Genomic DNA, 20,987 nt, shown 5'->3' with positions numbered 1-20,987 from the left:
GGCTGTAGATGAGGCTTGGCTATGGCTGTGGTGTAGGCCAGCAGCTGCAGCTCCTATGTGACCCCTAGCCTGGAAACTTCCATATGGGCAGGTGTTGCCCTAAAAGAGAAGAAAAAAAATACATAAATAAAAAAGGAAGAAAAAAACAAAAGAAAAAGAAATGGGTGGGGCCATGTCCTAATAAAAACTCATTTACAAAATGGGGGGGGGGGTGTCCACAGCCATAGTGTGCCCAACATGGCCCTAAATCAAAATGCAAATTTAGGATTTAATTCCTTCTTCTTTTTACTTTGGCTGGGCCAGCGCATGAAGTTCCCAGGCCAGCGATTGAACCTGTGCCGCAGCAGTGATAATGCCGGATCCTTCACCACTAGGCCACTGGGGAACTCGAACTAGGATTTAATTGTAGTAGTGAAAGAAAAAAACAAATAAAAGCCAAATTTTAATATGGTAGTAGAACTGCCTATGACACCAAAAAGTTTTCTGAAACTAGTAATCGGAATAAAACTGCGGAACTAAATCTTCATTCTCTGAACTACAAACTACACAGGACATTTCGAATTTATATAAAAGGGAGAAACAGTGCCTTAAATGGCACTGTTTAGAAAGGGCAATTCAAGGAGTTCCCATTGTGGCTCAGCAGGTTAAGAACTCGACATAGTGTCAGTGAGGATGCAGGTTCAAGCCCTGGCCTGGCTCAGAGAGATAAAGATCTGGTGTTGTTACAAGTTGTAGCATAGGTCACTGACACAGTTATAATCCGGCTTTGCCTTGAGCTGTGGTGCAGGTCGCAGATGCCACTCAGATCCTGAGTTGCTGTGGCTGAGATGCAGGCTGGCAGCTGCAGTTCTGATTTGATCCCTAGCCTAGGAACCTCCATATCCTGCATTAAAGAAAAAAAGGGGGGTAAAATTCAAGCCCTCAGAATCACTGTGAACAGCCTAGGCCCTGAAATCAGCCAGATGTGGGTCCAAATCAAGGCCCCAGCCAGGGGGTCGGGGCCTGCAGTTTCCCTGATAATAATAGTACCCTCCTGTTCAGTTGCTCTGCCAGACACAGTCAGCCCTAAATGCATGCCAGCTGTGTGGTGAACCCCAACATTCCAAGTCTTGTCAGCAGCAATTTCTTGGTCAATGGCTGATCAAGTTCATCAATTCCCTAAAAGAATTTTAAGATTTTAAAAACCTGATCTGGAGTTCCCGTCTTGGCGCAGTGGAAACAAATCTGACTAGGAACCATAAGGTTGTGGGTTTGATCCCTGGCCTCGCTCAGTGGGTTAGGGATCCAGCGTTGCCAGGAGCTGTGGTACAGGTCACAGACGCGGCTTGGATCCCGAGTTGCTGTGGCGTAGGCTGGCGGCTACAGCTCCGATTAGACCCCTGGCCTGGGAACCTCTATATGCCACAGGAGCAACCCTAGAAAAAGGCAAAAAAACCCTGATCTTCTCTTACACCTTTTATAGGTGCCTCAGGAGGAAACACCGAAGCCCAATGCTTGTCAGGCAAGAGAAGAGGAAATGCAAGGAGATTGTGCAGCATGTGACGGAGATCAGAGGCAATGGCTGCTTTGAGGACTTTTGTTGAGATGAACCTGCTGATCCAAAGCACCTCTGGGGTAGAAACATAACCAGGGACTGGAAGGATCAGAAAACCAGGGACAGCAGTGATCTGTGTGTGTGCACTAGGCGGGGAGGGGGACTTTTGTTTTCATCTACTTCTGCAGTATTTCAATCTTCTCTAAGAACAAACCTAAGGATGGCAGGTCTCTACAGTACCAGACAGCAGTGGCCACCCGCACCCCAGTGTGACAATCAAAGCTGTCCCCTGACATTGCCTATGTCCCCTGGGGGAGAAGGAAGCAAAACCAGCTCCATTTGAGAGAAGCACTGCTCCAGAGCCTCGCCAGGAGAGTTCTAGCCTCTAACAAAAGCTTTTTTTTTTTTTTGTCTTTTCACCTTTTCTAGGGCTGCTCCAGCAGCATATGGAGGTTCCCAGGCTAGGGGTCGAATCGGAGCTGTAGCCGCTGGCCTACGCCAGAGCCACAGCAACTTGGGATCCAAGCTGTGTCTGCAACCTACACCGCAGTTCACGGCAATGCTGGATCCTTAACCCAATGAGCAAGGCCAGGGATCGAACCCGAAACCTCATGGTTCCTAGTTGGATTTGTTAACCACTGTGCCACAACGGGAACTCCTTTTTTTTTTTTTTTTTTTTCCGCAAAAGCTCTTTTGAACCAAGTCATACACATCCCCTCCCGAGCTGACTGGACTAGAACAAGCATGTTTTTGTTTTATAGAATCATCCTGGCACCTGAAATCTGCACTAGAAAATCTAGAAACAGTCACAGCTTAATGGACTCAGGTGCTGAAATTCTCCACACACTGGTTTCTCAACTGAGGTCCCCAATGTAATGGAAAGTGCTGGACTGCGTGTCGGGAAGTGGGGCCTGGGGCCCCAGAGCCCTCAGTCAGACGCTGCATCAACCAACAGCCACTAGCCTTGGCTTCACATGCCTTACCCGCAGCACAAGGCTGGGTGGCCTCTAACTTCATCTTCCAGCTCAAAAAATAAGGTTTTCCAAGGCCTGGCGGCTTCCTTTATCTCCTCTGACCATATGCAAGCTGTTCGTATTCTTCCTAATCAAGGACCCCACCCTGTCTCTGTGCCGTCACACAGTGAGTTGCTAGGATCATCTACTATCCAATAATGGAAGGTGTACATCATGACATTAGGAAATAAAAGCCCACCTCTTCCATGTACTGGTGTATTATGGCTTTGACAGCTGGCATGTTGGTGGCATCCATCATCAGGGTGACTGCTTGCCCTTTTCGAATCTTCACCACCCCTTTGAACACCTGCTGATTATTATAACAGGCAGCCAAAGTAGCAATGGCCATGACCTACAGATAGCAAGGAAAGAGAGAGAAAACAAAAATCCATTTTATTAAAAAAAGTGAGAGAATGCATCATAAGCAACTGTCATGAAAAGGAAAGAGATTCTATAGAAGGTGCCAAAGGGCTGAGATGTAACCAATCAAGAGAAAATACCCGTGAAGAAAGCATGTCAAGGCTACTTCCCCACACCTCCTGTTCTTGACAATACACAGTGCTCTTTGCAGTCTCAATTCTATAGTTTAGTCACTTAAGTTCCTTTTTTTTTTTTTTTTTTGCTTTTTAAGGCTGTGCCAGCAGCTCATGGAGGTTCCCAGGCTAGGGGTCTAATCAGAGCTGTAGCTGCCGGCCTACGCCAGAGCCACAGCAATGCAGGATCCAAGCCGTGTCTGCGACCTACACCACAGCTCATGGCAAAGCCGGATCCTTAACCCACCGAATAAGGCCAGGGATCAAACCCGAGTCCTCATGGATACTAGTTGGGTTCGTAACCCGCCGAGCCACAATGGGAACTCCCTTAAGTTCCTTTTTATTTGGAGACAACAAACACAAGCAACATTTTCCGTGCTAGGGCAATGAGTTATTTAGATATGAAAAATATATATTCCAACATACTATCTGGAAAATGTTTTCTGTTTTGGTTTTTCTCCCTGTTTTTCCTACAACAAACATAATCATTATACATTTTTTTTAAAAGTAGCATGGAGGGAAAACAAAAAATAGAGGGGGGTTCGTTTCCATGCTCAGAGCTAAATTATTTCTAGAATAGATGGAAACCTAAGTCAGGCATATAGATTTTATTTTTTATTTTGCTTTTCTCTTTCCTGAAAATCTATAACTTTTTTTTTAATTCTTTTTTTATTGTTATTTCCCCAATACAATTTTTTTCTACTGTACAGCATGATGACCCAGTTACACATATATGTATAGATTCTTTTTTCTCAAATTATCATGCTCCATCATAAGTGACTAGACATAGTTCCCAGTGCTACACAGCAGGATCTCATTGCTAATCCATTCCAAAGGCAATAGTTTGTATCTATTAACCCCAAGCTCCCCAACCACCCCACTCCCTCCCCCTCCCCCTTGGCAACCACAAGTCTATAGGCATATAGGTCCATCAACTGGTCAAGATGGGTCACTAGAACAAGACCAAACCACATTTCCAAATCTGTTAAATCCTATGGCATTTTTCATTCTATTTGAGTTAAAAACTGAAATAACTGGTAAAGACATTTGAAAAGTTTTAGCTCCTAGGACCACAAGTCTAGGGAAAGGACAACAAAAGTCAGGTGGTTATAACAGTCACATGAAAAGATGCTCGACATCACTAATGATTAGAGACATACAAATCAAAACTACAATGAGGTACCACCTCACACTGATCAGAATGGCCACCATCAAAAAGTCTACAAATAAATGCCAGAGAGGGTGCAGAGAAAAGGGAACACTCCTACACTGTTGGTGCAGCTATTATGGAAAACAGCATGAAGCTTTCTCAAAGAACTAAAAATAGAGCTGCCGTATGAAACTGCAATCCCACTCCCGGGCATATATCTGGACAAAACTGTAATTCAAAATAATACATGTGCCCCAATGTTCATAGCAGCACTATTCACAACAGCCAAGACATGGAAACCACCTAGAGATGTCCACTGATAGATAAATGGATAAAGAATATGTGATATGTACGTGTGTGTGTATGTGTGCGCGCATGCGTGTAAAATGTGGAATACTACTCAGACATAAAAAAGAACGAAATAATGTCATTTGCAGCAACATAGATGGACCTAAAATTCTCATAGTAAGTGCAATTAAGTCAGAAAGAGAAAGACAAATACCATATGATATCACTTATATGTGGAGTCTAAAATATGACACAAATGAACTGATCCACGAAACAGAAATGGACTCACATACAGAGAGGACAAACTTGTGGTTGCCAAGGTTGGGGCAGGGGGGATGGATTAGGAGTTTGGGATTAGCAGATGCAAACTATTATATATAGGATGGATAGACAACAAGGCCCTACTATATAGCACAGGGATTTATATTCAATATCCTGTAATAAACCATAATGGAAAAGAATGAAAAAGATGTAAGTATAATTGAATCACTTTGCTGTATGGCAGAAATTAACAATGTTGTAAGTCAACTACACTTCAATAAAATAATTTTTTTAAGGTGCTTAATTAAGACCTTTTTTTTTTTCGATCTTTTGTCTTTTTAGGGCCGTACCCTCGGCATATGGAGGTTCCCAGGCTAGGGGTCTAATCAGAGCTGTAGCTGCTGGCCTACACCAGAGCCACAGCAATGCCAGATCCGAGCCGTATCTGCAACCTACACCACAGCTCAGGGCAACGAGGGATCCTTAACCCACTGAGCAAGGCCAGGGATCGAACCCGCAACCTCATGGTTCCTAGTTGGATTCGTTTCCACTGTGCCATGACAGGAACTCCGAGACTTTAATAATAATAGCTTTAGCAGCGTTTCGCCCAGCACCTCTCATAAATCAGACTCAAAACCCTAGATTTAATTGTAAGGATAAGGATCAAACTAACTAGTTTAGAATAGCTGATGGAAAAAAAGGGTTCTAGGTTCCGGAAAGGAACAGACCTAACCTTAAGGCTAAGGGTGGTGGCTATGGGGCAAAGGAGAGGTGTTGTGAAACACACCTGCCTCTGGAAGAAGAAAATACCCTAATATCACCTTTTAAAGGTAAACACACAGACTCAACACTGTAAAGGCATTCTGAGCATCCCTAGCCCCATCCCAGACTCCCTCTGCCTTGGCCTCCCATGGACAACAAGAACTGCCCCGGTCCGCACCTGTGGGATAGCACAGAAGTTAAATATGCTCTGGTTTCTAAGTCGTGAAAGGTACGTGATGACGTCGGGGATGTGGTGCAGTGTACTGGTGACTAGCTCGTTCAAGCACTGCACGGCCAAGTCCACGTTCTCTGGCTTTGCAAAGTCACCCAACTTCTTAACATACTTGCTCCAAACCTAAACAGGAAGATGAAAACACAAGTTACCATGTACACAGGGGGACAAGGTACAAGCCACATGAAAGGATCTTTGCAAATAAGAACTATGACACACTGTCCAAATCTTTCCTAGCTGCTGCTTGGTCACCAAGACTACAGTCAAGGTCTGATCATTACCAAGACTAAGTATTTGGGGATGTGTCCCTTTGGGACAATCCGTGTAGCATGTACTAAGCAATACTTTGATGATCTCAGGCTGAAGAGGCCGCCTGTCATTCACAAGGCAGACTACTGCCTCTTCCTGAAAAAACAGCCAGCTGTAGCAACATCAGCTACAACTGCACTGCAAGCTAAGCAGTAAACATTCCCAAGATGGCCAGGCCTCAAAATAATTAATGATTAACATTATATGCCGGATTCTGATAAGAACACTGCTGAACAAGCATATCTAGGGAAGATGAGCCGAGTCTCTTCCGTGAGAACATGGTAATTGATCTGGGTAACTTGAAAGTAAAGTAACATCCTCACCTCCAAGAGTGCAATTGGTTTGATATCTTTAATGATATTATTTAGAGGGGTTCTCTGAAGCTAGCAAATAATTTACTTTCATTCTTGGATATTCTTAAGCTTCCAAAGGAATAATGCTTATTTTAACTTTATACACTCCCTCAAATATATAACTGGGCCTAAAAGGACTAAGATTCTAAGGAGAGTCAACTGTGTTATATCCATTACCTAAACCCCCTCAGATTGAGGTACTAGATCATGTTGCAGAACCTAGAAAAAAATGGTTAATGAACTCCTACGTATCTATCCATCAGCCTCAACAATCACTGATACTTGGCCAACCCTCTTCCATCCATGCATTCATTCCACATCCCCAGCTCCATGATTTACTTTGGCCACATTTATAGCCTGTAGAAGTTCCTGGTCCAGGGATCAAACCCGTGCTACAGTTGTGGCCTATGCCACAGATTCTTATGCCAGATCCTTAACCCACTGCATCACAAGGGAACTTCCCCCAAGATTCAATTAAAGCCCCCAGGAGTTCCCACTGTGGCACAATGGGATCGGCAGCATCTCTGGAGCAACGGGACACAGTTGGCCCCTGGCCCAGCACAATGGGTTACAGTGAAGAAGGAACACCTGCCCCCTACTTCACCTGCTCTTCTCAAAGGGACCCACCCCAAGGTCCAGTGGACACCTGCTGGCTCCCATGCTCATGTCTGAGACACCCCACAGCCAACCCTTGCTCTGTCTGCAAAGGCTCTGGTCGTATACAGGTTTAGTATGTGGAGTTGGTTCAGTTTTTCTCATCTTTTTTTGGTGAGAATCTGGGAAAATCCCCAAACTGTGATGCTGCTACCATCACCACCAGCATTTTGTAAAATCCAAAACTCCAGCTGAGAAATGCAGAAAAGATGACAGAACTAAGAGAACACCATCTGGCATCTCCATTCATAATGTATCTAGGCAGTGACCACCACGGAGAAGAAAAAGAACCCATAACATATAAGGAAAAGAAAATTAAGTTGTCATTAGATTTCAACAGCCAGTCTTTAAAACAGGACAAAATGGAGGGTAACACATTTAAGAAACTCAAAAATGTGAGCTAAAAACTTTATAGCCAGAAAAAGTGACCTTGAAGAATAAAGGACACAGACAAACTGTCACCAACTTGTATAAATACAGGGAATCACTGTTGTGATAGGTGTTTTCTATCTACCAGAGCACAGGCACAGACAGCAAAATGACTAGATGTCCCACAAAGACAAAGACTGGTGGTGAGCACAAAAATGAGACCAAATGAGGGGGGCAAAGGAAGATGCCTATCTGATCTTGCACTTTATAGACACTATTTGATCTGACACTTTAGATATAAATACAACAGAAAAATAGGGAATTAGCTAGCATATGCCAAAATATATTTTCAGTTGTTCAGTAATTATACTTGGTGGTAGCAGCACTAGAATCACTATTCAGACTGCAAGATCTATAATACGGGAAAAAAGCAAAAAAAAACAAAACAAAAAAATATATATATATATACACACATACATATGTGTGTGTGTGTGTGTTCTGGTAGATAGAGCAAAAGCAAAGCAGGCTAAGGATCTAGCATGGCATGGGTTTGATCCTTGGCCTGGGAACTTCTTCATGACACAGGTGCAGCCAACAAAAAATTATGGGATATACTAATTCTATCATCTACTATTTGCCAGAAAAATATGACTCTCAGTGAGATGTAATGTAGAAGAAAATATGTAATGGTACCAAGTTTGACCCGGAAATATCAATACAAAGTGTAAGGTATTTCAGCTTTAAAACTAAACCTACACAGTGACTATCCCGAGCTGGATGAGTCCAGATCCTAAGCAAAAAAAATGTACAAACTGAACTTGAAGGTCTCGACACACCACAGGGCAAGGAAGCTATCTGACTATTAGGGTCCCATCAAGAGGACGCAGAACACAACTTGAACCCCTTGGTGACCAAAGAGGGGAAATTTTGAGCTTTAATTGTGAGAGTAATTACAACAGATTGAACCCAACCAAATACGTTTTAGCCCATGTGTTCATAATGTTAACAAGAAATATCTAATTGGTCACCTTCTGAGGCTGACAGAAAACAAATTCGTTATCTTCGAAGCTGAGAAAAATTAAAGAATCAAATACATATACAGCCTTCCCTACGTTAACTGTACAGCTCAGTAACCAAACAGTAAGTGGGAGGAAACATCTCCTTATAAAATCAGTCCAGCCAGTAAAGAAAATTATAGCATTAAAAAATGACTTTTTGATAGAGAATTGAAAGGACTGAAATAAATCCTTACATTTAGGGTCAACTGATTTCCAACAAGAGTGCTAAAATAATTCAACTGGGAAAGAACAATTTTTTCAACAGATAGTACTGGGACAACTGGACATCCACGCAAAAAAAAAATTAAGCCACAAAATTTTGTCTTTTTTAAATACAAGAAAGTCACTTAAGACCACATATTATATGATTCCATTTACATGATAGGTCTGGGGGAGGGGTAGTGAAAATGTTTTAAAGCTGACTGGGGTGGTAATTACACAACTCTACGAATCTGCTACAAAGCATTGGAAACTAAAGAGTAAACTATTAGATGTGAGGCATATCTCAGTGAAAATGGTATCAAAAGACCATAATCAGGACAGCAGAGGCACACACCACCGTGGCTTTGGTCACTGTTTCTACAACTCTTAAAAGGAGCTAAATTTTGCTTTGATTTTTGCTTTTTGGCCGAACCTGTGGCATGTGGAAGGTCCCAGGCCAGGGATCAAACAAACCCCTGCCACAGCAGCAACCCAAGCCATAGCAGTGACAATGCCAGGTCTTTAACCTGCTGAGCCACATGGGAACTCAGGCTTTTTTTTTAGAGCCATGCTTTCGGCATATGGAGCTTCCCAGGCTAGGGGTCGAATCAGAGCTACTGGAATCAGAGCTACAGCTGCTGGCCTACACCACAACCACGCCAGATCCGAGCCAAATCTGTGACCTACACCACAGCTCATGGCAACACTGGATCCTTAATCCACTGAGCAAGGCCAGGGAATGAACATGCTACCTCATGGTTTCCAGTCGGATTTGTTTCTGCTGCACCACAAGGGGAACTCTGACTTTCTTATTTTAAGAGAAACTGTATCATGAGTTTGTATTGATATTTACAATCCACTTTAGGATTGTGGGAGAGTTTTTTTTTTTTGCTTACGAACTTCACTGTAACTTTTATTTTAGACCAAAAATATTTGTTTCTAATGGCGTGAACACAATTACCTACTTTCTTTCTTTTTTTTTTTTTTTTTTTTTTTTTTGTCTTTCTAAGGCTGCAAAGTTCCCAGGCTAGGGGTTGAATGGAAGCTGCAGCTGCTGGCCTACATCACAGCCACAGCAAAACCAGATCCAAGTGCATCTGCGACCTATGCCGCAGCTTGCGGCAACACTAGATCCTTAACCCACTGAGTGAGGCTAGGGATGGAACCCACATCCTCACAGATACTAGTCAGGTTCCTGCTGAGCCACAACGGGAATGTGTTATCCATTTACTTTATGCTACAAAGTTTCTATAATAGTTTCTGTATTTAAGTATCAATATTACTATTCACCATACAATTACAGAAAACACTTTACTTTTTGGTTTATCCTTTGATTTAAACTACATACACTGTTATACACTTTGCTTTTTTCACTTAATAATATAATATCCTGGGGCTCCCTCCATAGTGGTATCATTCTTTGTGCTCCACTGGGTGGAGAGACCATAGTTAATTCACTCAGTCCTGTATGGATGGACATCTGAGTCTTTTATAAACTCTAACTACTACAAACAAAGCTGAGGTCAGTAACTTCCTTAGAGTTTATCAAACTTAGGACAATCTGACACAAGCGGTATCTCTTATTGCTGTTAAGCTGTTTCATACATCCTTTTCTCTTTTTTTTTTTTTTTTTTGGCTCAGCGTGCAGCAGCTTGATAAGGGATCTCAGTTCCCAGACCAGGGACTGAACCTGGGCTGCAGTGGTGAAAGTGCCAAATCCTATCCAGTGGACCACCAGGGAACTCCCACCGTTAAGCTGTTTGAACTGACATTTACTAAAAGCACTCATTTTATTCACACCATCATCCAGTGGTATAAACAATTCTATTTCTTGGCATGGCTGCACACCAGCTTCACCTAAAGCTTGAAAAACTGTGATGTCTAAGGTTAGAGAAAGCTTTAATATGAGTTCTTCCTATCAGGAGTGAGGTTGATCACCATTTCAAATGTTTAAGGATAATTTGCATCTTTCTTTCCTTGAACTACCTGTTCCTATCTCGTTGCCCATTTTCTAACTTTTAGCAGTTTTTTTCATAACTTTTAGCAGTTCTTTTTATATTAGGAATATTGAGTATAAACAGCTGCAGTGTAAGTTCCAAATATTACCCCCACTTTCTCACCTGCCTTCCCCCCCCCCCCCACTGTAAAGGCACTTGGTTTTAGAAAAATATTTTATGGAAAACCAAAGGTAAATGCTGGGGCAAAATCAGGAAATGGTCGTAAGATTTCTTACCTTTCCTTTGGCATAAAATCAATTGTCAGACCCTTTCCTTTCCCTGTCCATTTTTAATTAAGTCACAGTTCCCCCCTTGTCTCTGACGATGAACATCTGGAGTGGGTGCCCAATTAGCAACTTTACCCTTTCTCACCACAGAATCCTTCTTTCTTGGAGGGAGTCCATTCTATGTGGATAGAGTAAGCTGAGTCTAGACTGAGTCGTCAGCCCTCTGGCTAGTAAATGATTAGAGAATGGGAACAGGAGCCAAGCCTATGAGCGAATCATGGGATGTTATGCCCATGGACATAACAGCTTGGAAAGCCTGTCCAAGACACAGAAGAGAACAGGGCCTTATTACATACACTGAGCCCCTGGATGAAGCCAGTTTCCCTGAAGGAAACTAAAGTGTAACCTAGACTACACATTCTCCTACACTGTCTAAGGTAGCATGATCTTTGTTTCTGTCACTTGCAACCAAAAGGGTTTGACGATTTGTTTTCAGAGTGCATTCAAGTTTTTCCCTAAATCCAAATCCTCTGCATCTTACTTCTTTCCCTTTTTTTTTTTTGCTTTTTAGGTCCATACCCAAAGTATATGGAAGTTCCCAGCAAAGGGGTCTAATTGGAGCTGCAGCTGCTGGCCTACATCACAGCCACAGCAATGCAGGACCCAAGCCACATTAGCAGCCTACACCACAGCTCACGGCAATGCCGGATCCTTAACCCACTGAGCAAGGCCAGGGATCAATCCTGCATCCTCATGGATACTAGTTGGGTTTGTTACTGCTGAGCCACGACCAGAACTCTCCCCTGAATCTGTTACCTCTTGAGGCCAAAACTCTCTTCCTTCTTGCTGGTCTTCCAGATAATCACGGATGATGTTTGTTTTCTGCAGGAACAGGCCCATGGAGTTGGCACGCTCTGTGTCTTCACCCACCAAGGGATCTTCTAACTCTGAGGCCGAGAATAGACGGGAAAGGCCAATTCCCACCAGCCCAGCAACGTAGTGACAGTACTGGAAAAGACAATGTTTAAAGTACTTTAATAATGAAACTTTTTCTCAGATGGAAATCCTAGACATCATTAGCTACAAAAACCAGGTTCCAAACAAAATGTACAAGACCTCATTTTTATTAAAAAAAATTAAAAAAACCACACATACACTATGTTAACATAAGCAGTAAAAAACATGCCAAGAAGGATGTGCACAAAAGATTTAAAAATGATCTCTGGCTCATGTGATATTTTTAGTTTTTTTTTCTGTATTTTCTACATCTGTATGATGCACAAGCACTGCTTCTAGAATAAAAGGTTATTGGAAAAATAAACTAGTATACCTTTTGATATCCAAAATTAGGAGTGAAGGCCATGGGAGAGAAAGGAATATTTTAACAGAAACTAGAATACTAAGTAGAGTTTAATCCTGAAGACATTTTAAGATCTCGCAGTGTCGCAAAATCCTCATTCTGTAGAACAAAGTACTACCACTGCGTTCTTGGCATTGTTTTAAGCACTCCGCATGTTCAATCCTCACAAACATCTTATGAGATACATTCTATTATCATCATTATCCTGCAGATGTGGAAACTGACAAACAGAGGTGTCAATTAACTTGCACAAGATCACTCATCAGGCCAAGCCAGAGGCCAGGGATTCTCAGCCAAGTTGTCTGGCTTCAGAGGAAGGTTTAACAATTTTGCTAAAACTGTCCTTCTCTCAAATGAGAGTTCAGTCAACATCAGTTTTTTTGTTTGTTTGTTTTTGGCCATGCCTGTGTCATGCAAAAGTTCCCAGACCAGGAATCAATCCACGCCAGAGCAGTAACCTGAGCCATAGCAGTGACAACACTGAATCCTTAACTCACTGAGCCATCAGCAAAAGTAACTTTTTTTTTTTAAGATTTTTTTTCTATTATAGTTGGTTTACCATGTTTTGTCAATTTCTGCTATGCAAGCAAATGTAATTCTTAATTGTCAAGGAATTTTTTTCCATAAAAGTAGTTTGTCAAAGCTATCCTCCCCTGAAAAGAGTATTCCAAGACAACTTAACACAATACTTTTTAAAGACTGATACACAGCTGAGTTACAACATATCAGTTAAGGTATATCCATAAAATGATGTCCATCAGACAACTTGAGAAGTGAAGATTATTTAGGAAGTTACCCTCTGGAGAGGAGCTAGGTAAAGACCAGCGGAGAGAGCGTCTGGTTGAAAAGAATACAAGGTCAAAGACTAATGAAATGGCAGAGAGAAAGCACCTGAACTATGTTCCAGGAGATGAAGGATCTGTAAAAAGATATGCTGAAATCAGAGACAAAGGAGCTGGGGTTAACTCCAAGAAACTGTGAAAAGAATTACTAGAAATTTAAAAAAGATTGGAGTTCCCACTGTGGCACAGCGGAAACGAATCCGACTGGGAACCATGAGGTTGTGGGTTTGATCCCTGGCCTCGCTCAGTGGGTTAAGGATCCAGCTGTGGTGTAAGCCAGTAGCTACAGCTCCAATTGGAGCCCTAGCCTGGAACCTTCATATGCCATGGGTGTGGCTCTAAAAAGCAAAAAAAAAAAAAGATGAATATATCCCTATTGTTGTCCAAGGAAAAGTATATTTTATATTAAGAGAATAGTTCTTTGGGTAAAAATACTTCCGAGAATGCAAGTATTCATTTTCCTCTAAAGCTGAACGAAAAGAAAAGTCTTTATGAGTACTCAGTTTTATCTGATCAGAACTTCTATTCAACGATCTATAATTAAGTTTCCTGAATAGATCCGCATAGCAGAAAAGGAAGTTACCGTGCAGATAACCAGTGCTGGTTCTTGGCCAGGAAGAGAAGCATTTTTAACTTTTAATTCATAAACTGATACCCTACCAGCAGTCATGCTCATGCTAAATTGTGGAGGCTAAACCAGCATTTCCAAAGATGCTGTCATCAAGTTTTGAGGCTGGAAAAATTAAGAGGCCAGACCTTGGACCTACACTCACTCAACGAATGTGCAGTAGCATGTCTTTTGGGATCCTAACCTACACACTAATTATTAAAATTGAACACAATTTAGAAGTTTAAAATGTCTTTGCTTCCACTGAGGTGGTAAGCCCCACAAAGGCCATTCCTATGGAAAATGGGCGAAACCCCTCCCCCCTCTCTTGTATTTTGAGTCATGTTTAGTCCCTGTAGTTAATCAGGTCACTTGGTCTAGAAAAGCACTCTCTCCCAGGCCCCTAGCCAGTATGCTTCATAGCTACTGGTCAGGAATAAATTCTGGCCAAAAAATGGCCATTATAACTGTGTTTGCCACATCCTCTGCTCTCAATGGCCCTTTCCAGCAACTGTCTCCTAAGGAAGACAACCTGGACCACATGGGTCTCCACCAGCCCTTCCCCATGCATGTGCATCTATAAGCACCACACAAAGAGAAAGGCGGCGTTCCTGCTGTGGCTCAGCCTCAGCAGGTTAAGGATACAATCCCGAAGTTGTGGCTTGGATTTGATCCCTGGCCTAGGAACTTCCATATGCCACAGGCATAGCCCCCAAAAAGGGGGAAAAAAAAAACCCACAAAGAGGGAGACAGGTGTCAAGAAACTTAAAGCATCTCACATTGTCTTATTTCTATAAAAAGATGATGAGAAGTATATATTAGTGAGGCACTGACTTCTCAGTGCAATATACCCATGATCCTAAGTTAGTACTTTTGGATTCTTATGGACTGTTTTTTGTTTCTAAGGAAACAGACACAATAGAATTTAACAGCCTAACTGATACCTACTTCTCTTAAGTATATGGGGCCAAGCTGGCACTGAATTTAAAGTAATCTTGTGCTAAGAAGGAACTGGAAATGACTCAGATACATAGACACATGGTCAGTAAGAGGGAAAAAAACAACAATATATTTTTAAGATGTGAAAACTACTTGTGCGGTGTCTCCTTATTACATGAAGTAATCCAGCTATTTATCTAAAATTTCATAGCTAGTCAGAGACACTTTCATAAGCTTAATGTTTGCACTTCTGTGTTATATCCCCTTTGGCCTAAATTAATGGTAAACTCTCCAGGGCAAGGATTATTTTGGATATTAAATCATAAGCATCTATTATGTGTTTATGATAACGCATTACAGCTGGGTTATAAAACCACCACTTCCTCCTCATTCTGAGTGTCACCATGAACAATGCTGGCTCGAGTGTCACCCACACCATTCTGCAGAGACACTGACCTTGTCCCACTCCCGTTCTGATGTCACGTGCTTATTCAAAAACTCTGCCATCCCGAATCCCATCTTCCGGCAAACGTCAACTATCACCACTTGATATTTCTCAGCCAGATTTCTAAACTCGAGGGCAATCTGAAATGGAGATAAGAAATAAAATACAAAACTTGTGTTAAAACTGGGAATCACACGGTATAGATGGACCGAAAAGCAAAGCAATGATAGAACTCATTAGTGAAGACTCCCAAACGGTTTGGCTATGTCTAACATCTAGGTTATGTTAGTTTTCTGTTTTGAATAATGAGCTCACCAAATTTCATAAATATTAAAAGAGTATAAAAAGGCTGAAGCTTCTAGACTCAAAAGCAGATCCTAAGTCTCGCTAAATGCTCATCTTTCTAATTTATGATAGATGAGATGCTTCAACATAAAACTGGACATAAGAATTGTAGGAAGAATGGAATTTCTGTTGTGGCCCAGTGGAAACGATTCCAACTAGGAACCATGAGGTTGTGGTTCGATCCCTGGCCTCAGTGGGTTAAGGATCCAGCATTGCTGTGAGCTGTGGTATAGGTCGCAGATGTGGCTAGGATGTGGCATTGCCATAGCCCTGATGTAGGCCAGTGGCTACAGCTCCAATTTGACTCCTAGCCTGGGAACCTCCATATGTCATGGGGGCAGACCTAAAAAGCAAAAAAAAACCCACAAAAAACAGAATTGTAGAAAGAATGCCTCCTTTCTGACAAGCCCACAAAAGGGAAGATTCCTTCATGCAAAAATGTCTTGGGCACTGATACTCAGCTGGGAGAGGACCAGAAACTCTCCCCTCTGGACTAACATTCAAGCAATGAGACCAGCCAACCATTTTCTATCATTGGTTCCCGAATTCACACCATGAAACTATAATGCCTCCCTGACTATAAGGATACACTTTTGTTTGTTTGTTTGTTTTGCCACACTTGTGGCATATGGAAGCTCCCCAGCCAGGGATCAAATCCAAGCTGCAGTTGTAACCTATGCCACAGCTGTGGCAATGCTGGATATTTAACCCAGTAGGCCACCACAGAGACAACACTGGATCCTTAACCTGTTGTGCCACAGTGGGAACTCCAAGGATATTTTTTTTTTAATTTCTTAAACAACTCAGTTTAGTTCAACCTGTGGCAGGCTATCCAACATTTTGTTTCCATGGCCCAAGCTCTAATGTAGAAAAGTAGCACTGATTTTTTTTTAAATGCATTGCAACTGTACCAATATCTGGCTTCAGTTCAAAGAAATATTTGTAAATTATCAAAACACAATACAAAACACCATGAAACTTCTCAAACGATATGCTACCAAATATTAACAGAGCCCACACAGAATACTGAAAACAGTGAATAGACTTTGCTAAGCATCTCGAGTGTGAGAAAGAGTCGGTCTGTGTTTACCAAAAGACTACCTTCAGTTTAAGGGTCTGGAAAACCAGCAGGCTCTGCAGGGCAAAGGGGTTCAGAAGCCTAAGGTACTTTAGGAGGACTCTTACGAACATCAACTGTTAAAACCTCCAAAATGCATACGATCAATCCAATCTCTCCAGAACTGTTTTTTCCAGAACAGCTGTTCCAAGACAAAGCCAAAAGATCATTCCCATGTAGACTGAAGTAAACGAGCAATTCTACCAAAGGTCATTTGAATCCCTGAATCTCCCAAAGACCTGGTCTTTCAACAGATCCCAGGCTGGGTCAGTTCTATTTATAAGAGAAGAGGAGAAAGGCCAGCGAGCTGTGGGAGGAGCAGCTCAGGCTTGAAAACAAACACTCCAAAATCAACACTTGGCTGCTGAATGGGAACCGACTTCAACAACTCCTTGGTACTTGCTACATACATAATTACAGAACTCAAAACATGAAAACAAAAATACCTAGGAAAGTGACATTAAAGAGCTCTCCGTTTCCCCAGAAACCACGGGGAGAGCCCCGAGGCAGCTCTGCCCAGTGAGGTCAGCTGGGAGGGCTTCTCCTTGCCCCTCTAAGTTATCCTGTCTCCCTGGTATAGGATATCTCTAAGGACCCAGGGACCCAAGCACAAGGACAGACAGCAGGGCGAGTCCACAGTATAACGGAGAAAGGCCAGATCCCAAGCAGAAGCAAGAGGAGCCTGGAAACAGAAATCCCCCTAATTATCAACCTTGGGATATTATGATCAAATCACTGGGTGATCCTACCTTCACCTATACCCAAAGTTTAATTTATGTATTTATTTTGGTTTTTTTACTTTTTTATTGTTTTTAGGGCCACTCCTGTAGCACATGGAAGTTCCCAGGCTAAGCATCGAATCTGAGCTGCAGTGCCTGGCCTTCACCACAAGCCATAGGATCCGAGCCATGTCTGTGACCTACACTGCAGCTCACGGCAATGCAGGACCTTTAACCCACCGAGCGAGGCCAGCCAGGGATCGAACCTACATTCTCAGGGACACTAGTCAGGTTCAGAACTGGCTGAGCCACAATGGGAACCCCCAAAGTTTTATTTTTAACCATGTTTTAAAGGGGCAGGAAAGTATGCCAGGGATTAAGCATGAGAGTTCTGAAGGCAAACCTTTTGGATCTAAATACCGGTTAACTTAACCCACTTAACTTCACAGGTGATTTTAGGCAAGGGGCTTACATCTCTGTGTCTCAATTTCCTCCTCTATACAAAATGTGAGTAACAATACACTCATACATGTCAGAACTACATTCCTATAAAATAAAGCACATGATTGGAGTTCCCATCGTGTCATGAGGACGCAGGTTCAATCCCTGGCCTTGTCAGTTGGTTAAGGATTTGGCATTGCTATGAGCTGTGGTGTAGGTCACAGAGGCAGCTTGGATCTCGAATTGCTGTGGCTGTGGTACAGGCCAGCAGCTACAGCTCCAATTCGACTCCTGACCTGGGAGCCTCCATATGCTGCAGGTGTGGCTCTAAAAAGACAAAATAAAATAAAAGCTCATGATAAATCAGTAATGAAATACATTTTGTAACTAACATCTTAATAAATGCATACTATTATTGCTATTAACATTAAAAATAATCTGTTGTTATACCTCAAGCCACATTTAGAGGTATATCTGTAAGACTACGAGTCTCCACTAGTACCAGGTGAAAAAGATACACTCTAATTTAATCCATAATATACAATGAGTGTTGGGAGTTCCCATTGTGGCTCAGTGGGTTAAGGACCTAGTGTAGTCTCCGTGAGGATACAGGTTTAATCCCTGGCCATGCTCAGTAGGTTAAAGATCTCGTTTTGGAGCTCCCATCATGGCTCAGAGGAAACAAATCTGACTGGCATCCATGGGGACGCAGGCTCAATCCCTGGCCTTGCTCAGTGGGTTAAGGAACCGGCATTGCTATGAGCTGTGGTGTAGGTCACAGACAAGGCTCAGATCTGGCATTGCTGTGGCTGTGGTATAGGGCAGTGGCTACAGCTCTGACGCAATCCCTAGCCTGGGAACCTCCATATGCCACAGGTACAGCGCTAAAAAGACCGAAAAAAAAAAAAAAAAAAAAAAAAAAAAGGAAAAAATATATAATGAGTATTCTAAAAAGTCTGGTATTCACAAATGAACACTAAAGCTTTATTTAAGACCCAGGTAGCATTTCACTGCAAATGGCCTGTCTCAGAATGTTCTGTCGAGGCTCAGCCCTGGAGTCCATAGAGCCTGGGACAAGAGCACAGGGGAGGCCCCCATACCATATGGCTCAAAATTTTTAAATTATCAATCAACTAATAACTTACCAAATACAGTATATTATCTTTTCCTGCCCTGACAAACATACCTTGGTAACAACCTGGAGGACTCGGGTATGAATTTAAAATTCGTTACTTATAAGGTATGGAAGAAACACATGTGATTCTTTATAAATAACAATAAGGCATGCAAATCCCAGAAAATTAGGACCTAGACCTACTTTTACTTTTCACTAGGTCCTACCTAGTCCTAGAAGGACCTACTACATGCGTAAGAGAAATCTGTGGGATTTTCTAAAGCTCAAGATTTTAATTAGAACCCACTTTACTCCAACAGAATGGACCAAATACCTAATATTTACAGAACACTCAGCATGTACCAGGCACTATTCTAAGTATGACCTTACTCAGCCTCGCAGGTCTCACTCTACAAATGAGGAAACTGAGGCACAAAGAAGTTAAGGAGTGTGTTCAGGCTCGCAGAGCTGCAGGTGGCAGGGGTCAGCCTGCTCAGCCCAGCTGTGAAGAGCCTGTTCCCCACCCCACAGCTGCCACCCATCATCACGCGCTACAGGCCCTGGAGGCCAGCAGTGCCACATACCTAAGCTGCGTTCCCGGGTGACCCAGCCTGAGCACCCCTTTCCATGACAATGGAATCTGAGTGCTTTTTCCACAGGAAAAAACGCTGGACTTTCAAACAGTATTCTGGTAATAACATTAGAGGCTAACCCCTGTCTAGGAGCTTCACTTCGGTTAACTCTTTCCATCCTCACAACACCGGGAGGCAGGTACCATCATTCTATAGATGAAGAAATTGAGGCTCAGGCAGGCCACGTAACCCAGCACCAGTTAACAAGACGGAGAGCGGCTTAAGCAACCCCATGGTCACACTAGGCTACACTGCTGTGAGACCCCTCGTTTTGCAGTTCCCTCCAGGCACTCAGGCTAGGTGATGACCACACCATCCACCATGCACACGACCGCATCCTGATACCGTTGGAAAGTCCTCCAGGACTTGTCGGTCCTTCTCTTTGCTCTCAGTGAACCGCCAGTCAGACTCGTAAAGGTGCAAGTGGAAGTTGTGTAACAGGGGGATCTTCTTCTCTATACTGATGGTCATGTCATCTTCCAGAGTGTCCAGAGCTCGGAGAACCAGATAAAATATGCACACTGCATGGCTGAAAGAAAGGAATAACTATTCACACATTGGAACATTCAAAGACATTTGTTTCAAAACCACATCTGAGCTCCCGCTGTGGTACAGTGGTTAAGAATCTGAACACAGCAGCTCAGACTGCTGTGGAGACATGGGTTAGCTCCCAGGTCCGGCTCAGTGGGTTAAGGGTCTGGCGTTGCCACAGCTGCTGCAAAGGTCACAGCTACGGCTTGGATTCAATTCCTGGCTCAGGAACTTCCATATGCCTCAGGTGAGGAAAACCCATATCTCATTTATGCCAGGCCATTTTCTAAATCCTCCTACTACACCCTAACTAAGAACTATGAAATGATATTCAAAGCTTTTCATACTTAAACCAACTTCTTAGCTTTCCTTTCTTAGATGGGAACAATGGACTTCTGTAATTCGTAAAAAATAAAAATAAAAAACCTACCAGCTGGATGTCACTACTACTCCTAGAATGAGTTACATTTAACCAATGCAGAACAACTGTAGAAAGACCAACAGACCCAATGTTTAGACAGAACTAGTATTTTGCAGATAAAGTCAAAAGACACAATAACTTCTCACCATAAATACTATCATAATTAAAGGCAGCTGGTCTAAGTCACTTACACAATCTGCACAAGGGCAACTTCAAAAGAATCAACCCAATAAACTAGAAATAAATACAAAGTAGCCTAAATGAAGCCAAGAAAAAAAATGCATGACCCGCCAGAAACAGGTTCAGCTGCCAGGCCTAAAAAAAGTTAATAAACACCCCCCCCACACCCCGCCTCCCTGGAAGAGATGGCCAGGTGCCTGGAAGGGCATTCTAAAGTAAACACTGGGGCATTTCAACTGCGAGCGTTTCCTTCACCCACTGGAGCACTTTACGGCTAAGCCACAAGCACGAAGGTTGCAAGGCGAGGGGCTGTATCAAAAAGTAGCTTCGAATGACTCAAAATCTTCTGGAAA

At 42.6% G+C, this 20,987-nt stretch overlaps 1 protein-coding gene across 4 annotated transcripts in view; it reads right to left on the bottom strand.

The window, feature by feature from the left end:
- FDFT1 (farnesyl-diphosphate farnesyltransferase 1) overlaps positions 1–20,987 on the bottom strand; it is a 34,316-nt gene that overhangs the window by 6,141 nt on the left and 7,188 nt on the right. For all 4 annotated transcript variants that reach the window (XM_013990295.3, XM_084993014.1, NM_001167648.1 and 1 more), the window contains 5 exon segments: positions 19,848–20,031; positions 15,146–15,274; positions 11,758–11,949; positions 5,720–5,896; positions 2,747–2,899 (listed from right to left, as the gene is read on the bottom strand). In XM_013990295.3, the coding sequence (XP_013845749.1) occupies positions 2,747–2,899; positions 5,720–5,896; positions 11,758–11,949; positions 15,146–15,274; positions 19,848–20,031 (835 nt within the window).

The sequence above is a fragment of the Sus scrofa genome, chromosome 14, assembly GCF_054392235.1.
Source record: "Sus scrofa isolate SSC_HxYL_T2T_F1_AM1 chromosome 14, Sscrofa_HxYL_maternal_Yorkshire_Landrace_v2.0, whole genome shotgun sequence".
Taxonomy (NCBI): Eukaryota; Metazoa; Chordata; class Mammalia; order Artiodactyla; family Suidae; genus Sus; species Sus scrofa.
The sequence above is the reverse complement of the archived record's forward strand: the minus strand, read 5'-3'. Positions and strand labels throughout refer to the sequence as shown.